The sequence below is a fragment of the Nyctereutes procyonoides genome, unplaced genomic scaffold (genome assembly GCF_905146905.1).
Source record: "Nyctereutes procyonoides isolate TBG_1078 unplaced genomic scaffold, NYPRO_anot_genome, whole genome shotgun sequence".
Classification (NCBI taxonomy): Eukaryota; Metazoa; Chordata; class Mammalia; order Carnivora; family Canidae; genus Nyctereutes; species Nyctereutes procyonoides.
Window position 1 is genome coordinate 8,310,999 of NW_026575030.1, and position 15,830 is coordinate 8,326,828.

A 15,830-nucleotide genomic window follows, 5' to 3' on the forward strand; every position below is an offset into this window, starting at 1 on the left:
TAGGAATCCCAGGGTTGGGTCCTCACACCATGTCTGGGTGAGTGGCCCTGACAAATGGCTTCACCCCTCTTGGAGCCTGGGCTTCTTTCTCTGCATGATGAGGGTTATGAGAAAAAAGTCGGATGGTGCTGGCAAGGCTCTGGCAGGGTATCTGGTATGAAGTGAGTGCTCGATAAAGGAAGCCTTCATCATCATTATCATCATCATCCACATTAATTTTAGAGAGAGCGACAGTTTTCAAAAGGAATCCACAAATATTTCCCCCAGAAAATGAGAAGGTGATTTTTCTGGCAGATAAAAAAAATCCCAGCGAGCCTCCTCTGAAGAGTTGTCCAGAGCCAGCTCCTCAGGTGACCCTTGCAGGTCTTCCTAAAATCCTGCTCCCCTGGGTTGCCACAGAGCCTGTCAGCGCCCTGGAGGCAGCAGCACCATGTGCCAGACGGCTGTGCCAAGACTTTTTCTGTTTCTGAGCTGTCCACTGAGGTAGGATGGAGAGAGGAGGGAGGCCAGAGAAGATTAAGCCCATTCTTGGCACCAGTCATTTTGTCTGGAAGTGTCTGTTCATCAGGTACACATGTTCTGTCTTCGGCTCCGATTCCCTGTCACCAATCCCACCATCTTGAATCCCATATGCAACAAACCCCTATTGTTAGTTCTGCTAATGCATTTCCCCTGAAACAGGACAAGCTTCGAGGCAGCAATTCTTGACCAGGGGCAGTTCTTCTCTCCCTGCCTCTCAGACAACATTTGGCAATGTCTGGAGACATATTTCTGTTGGCACAACGCAGAGAGGTGCTACTGGCTTCTGGTGGGTAAAGGCCAGGGATGGTGCTAGATGGCACCCGATGTACAGGATCCCCCATAACAAAGAATTCTGTAACTCTCCTCTCTCCACCGTGTCCCCACTCTTCCTACCCTATCACTTCCTCCAAGCTGAGAGAGGAGCTCACTCCCTTCCTGGCACCCTTTGCTGAAAGCCCAGATTTAATATCCAGGGTTACAGTGTCAAAGTGAAGAAACCCCACTTGAAGGGGAAAGTAGCTCTCTACACCCCATTTAACTCACTAAGGTCATGAAGTTGGCAGTTTGCCAGATGCCACAGATTAAAAAGCCCTTCCTTGAATGACTGTTTTTCATTTACTTGACACAGTTATGTACAATTTTGTAAGTAATGATTGCCTTCAGGATGTCACTGTTTATTACTTGGTGCTATAGGAAAGTGCCACAGCTTATGACACGCATTCATTCACTCATTCGCTCTTTCACTCAACCAACACACTCACTGAGCTCCTCCTTACACTGTGGCAGGCTCTAGGGATAGAAGATGAATAAGACAACATCTCAAAGTGTGTGTATTGGGGAGGAGGAGGAGTACAGATATGCTAGTGAATAATATCAATATCGTTCCAGGGAAAAGTCCTCATGAGCTTCAAGGGGGTGGGATAGCAAAGGGAGGTAAGACCATGTTTCTATGGAGGTCTCAGAAAACTGGCCCCTTCAGTCATCATCACTTTCTGGTTTCCATTTGCAAGGGACCCTCCTGACTCTTCCCTATATGGAAAGGCGAGGGGACAGGGTAGGTAGCAGTAAAAAGCAATTTGGCTTAATGATGTCCCATTAGGAAGATGTCCATGATCTTACTCAATGGGGGGGGGGGGCAAAATGAATAAAAATTTGTTGGGATGCCTGGGAGGCTCAGTGGTTGAGCATCTGCCTTCGGCTCAGAGCATGATCCCAGGGTTCTGGGATCAAGTCCAGTATGGGCTCCCCATAGGGAGCCAGCTTCTCCCTCTGCCTATGTCTGTCTCTCTCTCTCCCTCTCTCTCTCTCTGTGTTGCTCATGAGTAAATGAAATCTTTAAAAAATAATAACTTTAGGGGCAACTGGGTGGCTCAGTGGCTGAGTGTCTGCCTTTGGCTCAGGTCGCAGTCCTGGAGACCTGGGATTGAGTCCCACATCGGGCTTCCCACGTGGAGCCTGCTTCTCCCTCTGCCTGTGTCTCTGCCTCTCTCTCTCTCTGTCTCTCATGAATAAATAAATAAAATTTAAAAATAACTTTAAAAAATTGTTTAAATGCCCTAAATCTCCAAATCAAATGTCTGACCATTCAGAGTCAAAGAAACAGAAGGTAAGCAGGGTTTCAAAGGCTGGGAAATACTCCAACCAAAGTAGGTCAGTTCCATTCTTATTTATTAAAGGAATTCTTGCCAAGACGTATGAGACCTCAGGTCCAGATAACCCCATAAAACGCCCAGAGGACCGAAACTTATACACAGGAAACCATCTTGGGATAATACAAAGCAGGACATGAGTGTATGAAAATGACATGTAAAGACAAAGGACATAAGGAAGCATTGCTATGGGTGACTGAGATCAAGAGAGCTGGGTTCTAGTCCCAGCTCCACCGCTAACTTGCTGATTTGGGGCAGGTCTCTTTTTTTCTGTGGTTCTCAGTGTGCTCATCTGTAAAATAAGGGAATTGGACCAGAGCATCATGAAAAGCCTTCCAAGGCACACTGAAGATTCAAAGCAAGTGGAAGCTTTCATTGCCCCCTCTGCTTATTCCTGACGTAACCTGGGGATCCCCTTGAGATTAAAAATGTGGGTTGAACCTCAGTCCTGAAGCTCAGCCACACGTTGGTTTCTTCCGACAACCTCAGGGTTAAGCAGTAGGTGGGGAAGGTCATAAGGAAGAAGCTACTGCCTCTCTCATCCTGGGCACTGAATAGCAACATACCTAGAGGCGTTGAATTGTCCCCAGTGTCCTGAGTGGTATTTCCCCAAGTTGGGAGTTCAGATTAGTGAGGGGGTACTATTGCTCTAGCACTTTCCGACACCAGCACTGCCACGGATGAGAAGAGACTCCAGGGTTACAAGGGAGCTGGGAATGAGAGTCTCACATCCCACTCTTCCAAACTACTGCTGCTGGAATGTCACAGAGCTGCCCGAGGGGCATCCCCTGAGTATGAACACTCCCATCAGCTCTGGCGGTGAAGGTTTTTCTTATAATCAAACAGGAGAGGACTACTGGAAGGCAAGGTCATTTGGACATCAGAAAGGACTCACCCAGGATGGAGACTGGAGACTCAGAATTAGGTCCCCAAGCACTTTTCCTGGGGAGTTTCTTAGGACAGGGGCCTTGAGGGCCAGTTTGGAATGCTGGTGGGAAGAAGTGGTTTTGGAAATCTGCACCCCCTGGGCCCTCCTCCCACCCTACCCCCCAACCCCCCCCACCACCATTCCTTCCATCCAGGCTATCTGGGTGCAGCCACTCATTCACAAATCCCAGTGGGAGAGGCTCTAGAGTCCAAGGAGTTTCTGTAGGAAAGGAAAACAAGCCACCCACTTTGCCTTTCTCTTTTCTTTTCCAGCTCCTCCCTGGATAGGGTTGGCAGGGACCAGCTACTCCCAGGACCCCCTCAGACAGACTTCAGGGAGCCAAATCCCAAAAGAGAGGGAGGGAGCTGTGAACCGTCCCCCCACAGACAGACCCAGAAGCTCCAGCCAGAACTTTCTGAGGTTTCCCTCGGAGTGTGTGTGTGTGTGTGTGTGTGTGTGTGTGTGTGTGTGTTAAAATGTCAAGGCTTTGGGACCGAAGGATGTGGGTTCCAAACATCTTTTCCTGGGGCAAGATTTCTGGCCTCTTAGAGTCCCTGTTTCCCAGTCCCTAAAATCGAGGGTGACAATATCGACCTGGAAAGCCGATCGTGAGGTTTCAATGAAAGAATGGAGGCGGCGTGCCCGGCACACAGTGGGCCCTGCCAGGGGCGCGGCAGGGCTTCCGTCGAGGCACAGCCCGGAGGAAGGGGTCGGTGTGCAGACGGGAGGGGGGCCAAGCCCGCCTTCGCCAGACGCACCTGCTCTTCATTCTGGGGGAAGAGGCTACCTGGAGAGGAGATGGGGGCGGGGCACGGGGTGTCAGAGTTTCCCCCTCTTCCGCGGAAGATCTGGGGACCCTGCAGGCCCCCCTGGCGTGGGACGGGGCCCACGAGGGGAGCGGTACTCACGGCGTGCGCGGCGCAGGCGAGCAGCAGCAGCAGGCGGGGACGCATGGTGCCCTGCGCGCTCCCGGGGGCGCCTCGACGGCCGCCCGTGTGCGCCCCGCGGCCCCGGGGGCTCAGCGCCCTGCGCAGGGGCCCGCGCCCCGGCCGGCCGCCGCGTGCGGAGGAGCCCTGCGGGGCGGCCCACCCGCCGCGGCCCCGGGACTGCTCCTCCTCCCGGAGGTGGCCGCGCGCTACGCCGCCCAGCCCATTGATAAGGCGCGGGCGCCCGCGCTCCTCCAGCCGGCCCGACTGGCAGCGGCCGAGCAGGCGGAGGGGGGCCCGGGCCGGCGGTGGGGGGTGGGGGTGGGGGGCGGAGGCCCCGGGAGAGGCAGCCCCCCGCCCCCCGAGTCCCGAGGGCGCGCTCCCTGGCTTCTGCCGCGGCCCCGCCACAGCCCCGCTGCCGCGGAGGGCAACGTGCGCCCCCCTTCTGCGTCTCGCATCGGTTGATACCCGCCCCCGGGTTGAAGGGAGGTTGAGCGGCTGCTCCTGGATGCAGATCGCATCTGCTGGGGCGGGGTGGGGGTGGGGGGGGTAGCTACTTGGCACTTCCTTTCTGATTTTTCACTTTATATTTCCTCATTATTGAGGGACCCCTGGGTGCTCAGTCTGTTGAGCGTCCGCTGTTGGCTCAGGTCATGATCCCAGGGTCCTGGGACGGAGCCCCACATCGGGCTTTCTGCTCAGAGGGGGAGCCTGCTTCTCCCTCTCCCTCTGCTGCTCTGCTTGTGCTCTGTCAAATAAATTCTTTTTGAAAAAAATAAAGTCATTCTAAAAAAATAAGGTCATAACGCTCATTTCTAGGGAATTTCATTCCCCTGAGCACCATCACACGAGGAAGTTCGGATGATCAGGTGAGACGGGAAAGGACCCCGTGGTACACCCAAGGTGTTATGGGGGCTGAGCTGAAGATGAACCCCTGGAGGCTTTGTGCTTCCTGGTGTCCCTGTGAAGCTATTTAAGCACCAGGCAGGTCTCCCCAGTAGCTGCTCAACCAGAGTCTGAGTGCCTAGACGACCTGGAGGTGGGCTTTTAGCCTCTCAGTACTGGGTACCCTCAAATGACTCTTACAGGCCCAGTTTTTTCTTTCTTTGTTTTTGTGCCCACTCCTCTTCTCTTGGTTCTCCTATCTTGACCTTTCTCCCAGCACTTTAAGTACACATCAGCTCCTTGAATTCCCCCCCAAGCCCTTTAGTCATAATATGCCCATTTGATAGAGAAGGGTATTGAGGGTGCAGGAGGATCAACCATGCTGCTGGGTACCTGTGACTCAGAAGGTCAGATCAGAAAGCCTGGCTACCCCTGGTACCCTGATTTTCTGTGACTGACCTCTGGTCAGATGGCTAACCTGCTTTTTTTTGTTTGTTTAGCTAACCTGCTTTTAAAGCAGCATATGCTAGTCCTTAGCGGCCTTCCTCACCTGAAAAAGCTATTGATAGGGCAAGGCTGGTAAATCAGAGTAAAAATAAAAGGGAGAAAGAACTTTCAGCTCTCAGGTCCACAGTCAATACCCAGGGTATATCAGCCTAAAGTATACAGAAAAATGAACTCAATTTAAAAAAAAAAAGATTTTATTTATTTATTCATGAGAGACACAGAGAGAGAGGCAGAGACTTAGGCAGAAGGAGAAGCAGGCTCCCTGCAGGGAGCCCAATGCAGGACTCAATCCCAGGACCCTGGGATCGCGACCTGAGCCAAAGGCAGATGCTTTACCACTGAGCCACCCAGGTGCCCCACATGAATTCATTTTTAAGAACTTTTCCTACGGAAATACTCACCCAAAGATTCAATGAAATATGTGCAAGGATGTTTGTAGAAGCACTAGTACAGTAGTGGAGAACAGGAGATAATGTATGTGGAAGGGGAACACTCAACCCCACCCTTGATTTCCTTCCTCCCGGAGTGCATCCATTAGTATAATCCTCCTGACCTTTCTCTACTCCCTCATTAAGGCTCTCCCCCTAACACACACACACACACACACACACACACACACACACACACACACACACAGAGGTAGAGAGAGCTCTATGTGATTCACACATATGTGGTAAGGACTTGCATGAGGTTCTGCACTCCTGCCTCCCTTTGACAGCTCCCTCATCTGCAGAGAGCCTGTAAGTGGATTGTCCCAGCGGACTCATTGCTGGTCAAGGCTCTGCCTGTGTGTCACCAGGGACAGTGGTAATTCTGCAGTTCAAAGTCAGAAAACCCACTTGCCCTCAAGTATAAACGCAGTCTCCCAGATGAACGTTATCACTCATGAAAGTGCTACTTGACCTCATCTGTCTTAATCTTATTTCTTAAATGAGTCAAAATTCAGGCTGGAAAGAATGTTGCTTCCCTGGCCCCTTAAGCCCCAACACCCTAAACGTACATCAGAAAAACCACGCCGTAAGGACTTGCCATTTTTACTGTATAGACCTCTGTGTTGTATTTTCTATAACCACTGTATGCATTGGTTTTTTGATGGGAAGAAATTTCAAGAAAACAGTACAAAAACGGAATCTGTGCTCTATACCAGAGCCTCATGATCTCCAGGAAAATAGCAGAACCACATTGGTTCTATGCAACTTAATAAATTTCTGGCCTGTGGCAAGCCATTCTTCCTTAAATGGGAGGCTCTGCCTCTCTGAGTATTGAGAAAAGGGTCTGAGGTGCTCCATGAGAAGCCCATTTTCAAGTCATGGATGCAGTTAGTGGCTTTGTAAAACCTGCCTGAGAAAATGATTTCATAACAGGGGTGGAAGGAAAGAGGTTGGGAACTAACAATGTTTTTAATACCTGCCATGTGCTAGAGACCCTTTTTAGGCATTTGGAGTGTGTTACCATAGCCAATCCTCCAGGACTATATGAGAGATATTTACTTTCCTTGATCAATGAGATGGGACCAGCTAACAAGGGGCAGGGGCAGGATTTGAACCCAGGACTGAGCTCAAAGCTCCTGCCTTTATCTTTTGTACTGTACTAGGATTCTTGTCCGTCATGAAGATGACTTCCTTACTCTTGGGCTTCCAAAGTGCTTTTGTATGCATCATCTCATTTGTCCCTTAAAACAGCCCTATGAGGTTGGCAAGATCAGCAGCCATGGCCTGGCAGGAGACGGAGAACCGATGGCATGGGTGGTTTCACAAGTGTTTAATGAAAGGACAATGGAGGTGTAGTGCTGTGGGCAAGGTTAAGGGAGCCAGTGAGGGACAGTGAGGTAGCAGGGACTAGCAACTAGCAAGTAGAGGGCAAAGACTCTCCCCTTGACAAAACTTGAGCTTAACTCCTCAGAGCCCTATTCTCACCTAGGCCTGGATCTTGGCCCCCTCTGTCTCTGGCCTGCCCAGCCCGGTCTCAGCAAGAGTCCCACCGTCCTCAGCTTAGTAAGAATTCCTCCAACTCTTTTCCCCCCCTCCAACTCTTGATAGCTGACCATCTTTGATATCTGGTCAAGTTCCTCATTCCCCACCTCTGCTGTCTCAATCTGGCCTGCCTTCAGCAAGGATCCTGTTAAGTCCTGCTAGCAAGAATCCCCCACTCTTGATGTCTCCTCTTAGTGATCTTCCATCCACTGCCCCCTCATCCTGCTCCTAGGCCATAAATCCCCACTTGTCCTTATTGTGTTCCAAATTGAGCTGGGTCTCTCTCCCCTATTGCAATACCCCTTTACTAACTGTCTTGAATAAAGTCTTTCTAACCATTTTAACAAGTGTTAAAATGTTTTCTTTAACAAGGGGCAAGGAGAAAAAGCAGCATCCCAGAAGTTGGCAAGAGCTGTCCTAGAGTCACCCTAGGAACTTAACCAGAAAGGGATGTGGCCACTGTTAAAACTGCAGCCCTGGAAGGGGGTTAGGTGGTCAGATAAATACCCTGACTTCTCTTCTCCTTGTCCACTGATCTCCTGGTGATGTCTCCATTAGCTGAACACAACCCAGTGCCAGAGACAAGACAGGCATATGAGAAATAGAGAAACTATCCATACAGTTTACCTGCTGGATGGAGAAGGGAGAAAATGGATTTGGGAAGGAAGAGGCAAAAGGAGAAAGGATAGCCCCACTTGGAAATCTTATATCCATTTAACAGATGAAGAAAAAGAGATGTGATGAGACTGTAACTCAACAATCACACATTTGGGAGGTAGGCTTGCTGGTACCAGAACTCTGGACTGTGGGTCCCCAGCCTTGAATTGCTTCCATCCCACACCCCTTACACCCAACTCTAGTGATGGAAAACCTCAGCAATTATTTATTATCATTTCACAGTTCTAGGGTTGACCTCAACCAGGCAGTTCTCATTCAGAGTCTCTCCCCAGGGCACCTGGGTGGCTCAGTTGGTAAAGCGCTGACTCAGGTGGCTCAGATCATGATCTCAGGGTCATGGGGTTGAGCCCTGGATTGGACTACAAGTTCAGTGAGGAATCTGCTTGGGACTCTTTCTCCCTCTCCCTCTGCCCCTTTCCCCATGCTCTCAAATAAATAAACAAATCTGAAAAAAGAAAAAAAAAGTCTCCAAGGGTTGCAATCAGACAGTGGCTAGGACCAGAGTCACCCTAAAATGTGCTCGGTCAAATAAATGTCTGGGGCTGGAGCAACAGGGGCTCCTCATGTGTCTCCCACTGTTCTGTGTGCTTTCTCCACATGATCTTGGTGACAGAGAGCTTCGAGAGTGGCTCATGATCACAAAAGTGTGCATCCCAAGAAAGAGCATGTGGAAACTGTATTGTGATTGATGATGCAGCTTTGGGAATCACACAGTGCTGCTTCTGTTGCTTTGAATTGTCCATATTACCAATTGATCTATCATAGTTGCTAACTCAGAAAAGGTACTGGTGAGCCCTGGCACGCTCCTCAGCCAACTGGTTGGTAGGGTGGGGATCCAAAGACGGGCGGACAAATTGAAAGGAGAGCTCCTGGCTGGGTTTGCTAGCATTATTGTTCAACAAACTCCGATAAACTCGTGGCAAGAGAAGCCAATAACTCAAGAGATGAGAGTTTGGAAAAAAGAAAGGGAGAAATTTATTTTGGGTGCCTGCAGCAGCAGGGAGGTAGCAGGCTCAACCAACCTTTCCAGCCCTCAAGATGTGATGTGATTTGATGTTTCAGTCCAGGAGCAAATGGCCAAGAAAGAATTCTTGAGACATTTTCAGTGCAAGAAAGTTGTTTTTATTAAAGCACAGGGACAGGACCTGTGGGCAGAAAGAGTTGCCCTGGGATTGTGAGGAGCAATTGATTATATACTTTTAAGTTATGAGACAAAGGAAGTTTCCAAAAGGACTTTCATATGTTAAAGAAGACTCTCAGGATCCTGGAGGCCTGGCTATTGTCAAGCTAAGATTGTTTTTTCCTCTAGCAAGGCATTAATATTAAGACAGTTGGGAGTTACTGGAGGAATGTCAAACTCTGCCTGTCTCAAGTATTTGTCAATGGGCTGCAGGTTATTAGGAAATTTAATTTTATCTACATTTCTTTTGTCTTTGTTCTCCACATCAAGATGGACATCTAGAGTTTATAGAGAGAGGTTGGGGTGTGTGTGCAAGAAAGCAGGCAGAGAGCACCTGGTCATGGGTGGGGGTCAATATGTGTTCAGCACTTGATCATGGTGGGGAAGGAGACATTGGGGTGTGGTCTTCTAGGCATTCCATTGCTATGAAGGCTTTTCTGGTCTGGCAGTTGGAATGAGGTCATTGCAAAATGTCTTGTCAATGCCTCAAGAAAGTGTGATAAGAAATAAGCACAATAGGTTTAAGTTAGATCTGAATTAAGGGGTCTTTACTATTTCTGGTTATAACTGTTGGGGGTCTATAGTTGAGCAAGAGGGCTCACTGACATCCAGACAATCAGAAAAGCCTGCCCAGGTTCAATGGAAGGCACCATACACTCAACCTCTTGATGAGAGAATGAGAAGATTCTAGAAGAACCTGTGAAACCACAAATATCATTATGGCCATTGTGGGGAAATGCCATACTATACACCCTCTAAACTGCATTATAACCCCCATGAGTGATGAAGAGGGGCTATCTCTCTTTTTTCTTTTAAAGATTTATTTACCAATAAAAGGGGGAGAGGCAGAAGAAGAGGGAGTGAGAGAATCTCAAACAGACTCCCTGCTGAGTGTGGAGCCCAGTGCAGGGCTCAATCTCCCAACCCTGAGTCATGACCTGATCTGAAATCAAGAGTCAGGAGCTTAACCAACTGAGCCACCCAAGCACCCATCTCTTTGATTTTTTTTTTCCATCTCTCTGATTTTGATGATTTTCTATCTAGATCTTGATTCTAATCCTTTTCTCCTAGTACCCACGCAGGTAGAGTGGGGCATACAAACCTAAGTCGTGACCACCCCAAACTCTAGAAGTTCATGTTCTTGTAACAGTAGTTTAGAAGTTACCCTGATGATGGAAGATCTTATATTTGATTCTAAGATAACTAGTTCTCCATTGGTTTCATACAAATATTCTTATCCCAGTGAGACAGAATGTAAGGGTAAATACTGAAGGGTAACCAGAATATGGGACCCCAAATATGCCACTTTGGTCATAAGGATTATTTTGAGCCAAAAGCAATTGAGAACTAGTGGCCACAGGAAAAACTCTTTACCCATTTCCCCTCCCCTTTGCCTAATGATAAAGTATAAATATGCCTTTTTGTAAAGGAAATTTACACTTATAATGGAAATTTCCATTTGTTAAAAAAAAAAAAGTCTATACCAGGAAGAGAGCTATGCACCCAAGACAACTCGTATTACCTGAGAGACTCTTAGCCACATAACAGGACAAACCTTATTTATCATACATTTTCTCCCCTCCTCTTCCTATACTTGCCTCCCCAGCCCAGAAGCTCCCAAGCCCCCTTTTCTTTTGCTTAGCCTAAAATGATAAATATACTACGATCATCTGACCACCTTTCTGAATCTCATTTCCTTATGAAACGTCAGTGCATCTGCAGGTCATTACAATTGCTTTTGCTCTTGTTCATCTGTCTTCTAACAAATTGATTTGCAATTGAACCCGGGAGGGTAGGGATAAAAGATTTTTCGTCCCCTACAATACAACCCCCCAAAAGCTAGATTTTAAAAATCTCTGGTGCCCGAAGGGAAAGAGATCTTTTCTCCTCTTCCTTCTCTTTTAGTATTTCCTTTATAAAACTTGTAATTAGAAATCTCCTCCATCTTTCTGAAATGTATGTAAATCTTTTTAAAAGTGAAATAAGCCTATTGCCAGCTTTGTGTCAGGAAATGTTTTTCTTGAAGGCGTTGGATCCATCTCCGTGAAATGTGGATATAAGGCACGGTGATGCCCCAGCTCCCTGTCACTGTGGGAGGTTAGCTCAGACATTTGGCTCCAAGTTGTAATTTCCTGCTTGTCAAAAAGATATGAGAAGTTTCATTTTTCCTTTGGATAAAGACAATTAACTTGTGTGTAAGGGATTGTTTGTGCCAGGCTCTATCAAACGGTAAGATTTTTATTTGTCTTTGCTATCTCTTTGTGGATTGTCAATGATGCACATCTCAGTCTGGTTTAATGCTTAATAATAAAACTGATTCATTCTTTTCTTCATTTTGTGAAGAGGGTTCACTTGGTTGACTAGAGATTTTATTTTAAATTACTTCTCCATTAAAATAAATAAATAAATAAATAAATAAATAAATAAATAAATAAATAAATAACTTCTCCAACAAGAAATTAGGTTGCTTTTTTTTCCAGGAGCAATAAACACTTGTTAGAGAACTAATTAAGCACATTTATTCAATGAATATTCCTTGAGTACCTACTCTGTTCCAGGTGACTGTGCCAGAATGATAGAGGCCTAGTGCACAAAGCCTGTGATACTACAATTGCACCCCCTCCCAGGAGGCCAAGCAAGATGATGGAAGCTGGTTTGCAAGACTTCAGAGACTTGCATAACCACATAGTGAACAATCTGATTGGTCAGCTGAAGTAAGCAACTGTAGAATGTATGGTGGGATGATACCGTAAACTATGATACATGCTATAGCAGCATGTACCAAGGGACCAGACCAAACCTTGTGGGTTAATGTATGAGGCTGAGCCATATCAGTCACCATTCTTACAGGTAAAATGTAGTTGAATATTGATGATTTTATAAGGTTAAATCGGTTTTTCTTTAAGGGTTTTATTTATTTGTTTGTGAGAGACAGAGAGAGAGAGAAGCAGAGACAGAGGCAGAGGGAGAAGCAGGCTCCATGCAGGGAGCGCAATGTGGGACTCGATCCCAGGACCCTGGGATCACAACCTGAGCCAAAAGCAGATACTCAATCTCTGAGCCACCGAGGAGTCACTAGATTGAACCATATAGGGACTCCTGAGTGGCTCAGCAATTGAGTGTCTGCCTTTGGCTCAGAGCATGATCCTGGAGTCCTGGGATTGAGTCCCATGTCAGGCTTCCTGTGAGGAGCCTGCTTCTCCTTCTGCCTATGTCTCTGCCTCATTCTGTGTGTCTCTCACGAATAAATAAAGCGTTTTAAAAAAAGGTTCAATCTAATAGACATTGGATGGTGTGTCTGGCTAGCCTCCATTCTCCCTTCTTCTGGTACAAGGATCTCCCTTCCTCTCTCCCACTCTCAGACCTTGTGGCTTCAGTGGGGCTTTCACCAATAGCAGCCCAGGGGTGAGCACATGACCCAGACCTATGCGAGGAGAAGCACCTCCACCAAATAGCCACAGTAGCTTGTTCAGGAATGGACACATGATTGATGCTGGGCCATTAAGAGGGGCATCACCAAGACCTATGCATTAGCATTATACCTAAAACTCATAGCAAGATGGCAGCCCTCTCACATCATGAAGAGTCCTGGTTGAGAATGAAGCCAACATGGAGTAGAGAACCAAGAGACAGAAAGACAAGATCCTAACACCATCCTCTGGCATCTAGATGTAGCTGTGACTGAAGCCTCTCTTGATAGAAGAGAGACAGGTAGATAGAAAGATTTTTAACTTTTTTTTACTTTTGAGTTCATTCTGTTGCTTGTAATCCATTTCTGTCACTTAGATCCATTTCTGTCACCTGTAACAATTTCCTCTGGCATATGCTTAAGGAAGGTGTCCCGGAAAAGTGACATTTGAGCAGAAGGGATTGGTTTGGGGGTAAGGGATGAGGAGAGCATTGGGAAGGCATGAGAAATTGGCTGTCCCTGGATGTCTGGATTTAAGGCCTTCACCAAATGACCACACCAATGAAATGAACTTGTTCCGCCCCTTCAGCTGCTCAATAAACCAAACAAAGAGGTCTGTCCTCTCTTGAATGTGAGCTTTTCTGGAGCCGAGCTAATGTATTATTGATGAGCCATAAATAATGGGGCAAGGATGATTTTCTATTCAGTGCTCAAGTACAAAGGTATAACACTGACATTTTAATGAGGTTTTTATAGTCCAGGCTCACTGTTTACACTCTGAAAATGTGGGCTGGCTTTCTCAGGAAAGCAGTTTTCCTTTACTTTTCTTATTTTCCCTCTCCATTTGTCAGCATCCTTTTAAATATTTATATGAAATATTATCATTAAAACAGGTCAAATAAAAGAGAGCAAATAAAACCATATCTGAAAGACAATGTTGCCAGTGTTCCCAAGGCCTTATCTTCACTGGAGGGAACAAAGAAAGATCAGGGGGTACCCTGACCTCCCAGAGCTCCCCACATTTCTGCCTAATTAGGCAGTTTAGCTTGGCATACAGAAAAGAAGCCAGCAACAAACAAACCTGGGTTCAAATCCTGATTTAGGCATCAATTAGCCATGTGACCTTGGGCAGCCACTTTAGCCCTCCAGGGCTAAAATCCTCATCTGTGTAATGGGGAAAATAATCCTGATTTTTCAGCATTATCATGAGGTTGAAAAAAAAATCAGTGCAATTAAATGGTCTGCATGTACAAATTGAGAGGCATTTGGCTCCATATAACAGACAAACCAACTCAAATTGGCTGAAATAGCAATAAGGATGAGTACTGGCTCGCGTGATTGAGTGTCCAGAGACCGAGTACACTTCAGGGTGGACTCACGCATGGTTCAGGTTCTGTTTGTGCATGGTTCTCGTGGTTCTGCCCTCCTCTGAGTTGCATAAGCTAAGGCTGGTAGTAAGATGACTACAGCAGTTCTGTACCCCACCATCTAGTTAATGCCCGAGCAACAGAGAATGTGGTACTCTCTTAAGATACTGACACTTCTCCGTTGAAAGACGGAATCTGTTGGGGAGGAAGAAGTTACTCTACCTGTCGACGTCCTTCTAGCTACACTAAGAATCTAATGGGCATGAGACAAAATAACAGGAGAAAATCAAATTTAATATCATACATCCAGGGAATCCACACAGACAAGACATTCCAAAGACAGGCAAAATAAGTTACATATGTAATTCTGGACCAAGGAGAAGGGGGTAGGAATCTGGGACTTCAAAGGGAAGCAAAGCAATTCACAGGAAGCTGAAAATGAGTAAATGTTTGGTAAACAAATGTTTGCTGGGCCCCTCAGGACCAAGGGGAGTTGGAGGACTTTGATCAAACAGGCCTTGCTAGGTCCCTCCCTGTCTGCCATGCCTAGTTCATAGTATAACATAGTTGCCTATGGTGATAGCTCCCTTCTCAGAGTAATTCCTCCATCTACATTCTTTTCAGGCAGTTGAAGAGGAGATAAAGAGCTTTTCTTCAATCTGCTGGGTATTTATTGCTTTTTAACTCAAAATAATCTTCATGCCAAAGTGGCCCATCTTGGAGTGGCCTGCCCTTGGTGCTCCTTTTGGGCCCCTCTCTGGGCCTCTCATGAATAAATAAATAAAATCTTAAAAAAAAAAAAAAGAAGCCATAGAAAGCCCAAGAAAGAAATCCTTCAGCTGAGTGGAAATTAGCCAAGTTTCTGTTTATCATTGCAGCAATCCCAAAGCTTGCAGGCTTGAAACAATAACCATTTTATTATTTCTCATGATTGCTGGGGTTAGAAATTCAGGCAGGACAGGATTGGGAGTTAAAGCAGTCACAGACCCACCTACATTCAAAGGGAGAGCAAAAGGAGCCCATGAGAGGGGCATCAGAATTTTTAGCCAGCTTTTACCCATTACACCAGGCAAAGGGGATGTGGGAGGGGGAGTGGAGCACAGGCAGGGGGTTTGGTGAGAAGGTGGAGAGAGAAGGCCCTAAGTAACTTCCTGTAGAGCCTTAAAAATTGTGTTAAGAATTTTACATTTTATTTTCCATTCGACATGAAGACATTGAGGAGTTCTAAGCAAGGAAATTACTGTTCCTCCTGTGCTGCTGAAACTTCTAGTTTATAGCTTCTCTGCCTGTTTTCACACCATTTCATTGACTTAGTTTGGCAGAGGCTGGGATACCTTTGTATTCTGCTCACTGCAAACTCTTGGTAAAATAAGTAAGAAATACATAAATGAATTGGTTAAATAATTGCTCATCGAAGACAGCTGTGATTGCAGGGCATCAGCTTAGTGATTCTCAAACTTTAATATGTCTGTGAATCTCTGGGGGATCTTATTAATATGCAGGTTATGATTCAGTAGGTCTGGGGTGATCTGAAATTCTGCATTTCTAACAAGATCCTGTGCACACAGTTCACGCTTTGAGTAGTTACTGTTTAGAAATCATTGTGTGCCAGAATGTTTTCAGTTCAAAGAAAGAAAGAACGGATGCAGGTACCAGGCAAGCAAAGGTGAGATTATGTCATCCAGGTCCAGAATCTTCTTCCTGTCTCCTTGCTCTGCCAATCCTCCTCACCAGGTGTCACCTTCACACTCAGGTCCATTCTGGCTTCTGATGGCCTCTGCACTTCCAAAGAATCACTTCAGGATA

At 46.7% G+C, this 15,830-nt stretch overlaps 1 protein-coding gene across 2 annotated transcripts in view; it reads right to left on the reverse strand.

Moving 5' to 3' along the window:
* Positions 1-4,141, reverse strand: part of SCTR (secretin receptor) — a 73,683-nt gene extending 69,542 nt beyond the window's left edge. For both annotated transcript variants that reach the window (XM_055316426.1, XM_055316424.1), the window contains exon 1: positions 4,008-4,141. In XM_055316426.1, coding sequence (XP_055172401.1) covers positions 4,008-4,052 — 45 coding nt within the window. In that variant the 5' untranslated portion in view covers positions 4,053-4,141. The remainder of the gene's footprint in view (positions 1-4,007) is intronic.
* Between the last annotated feature and the right edge of the window lie 11,689 nt (positions 4,142-15,830).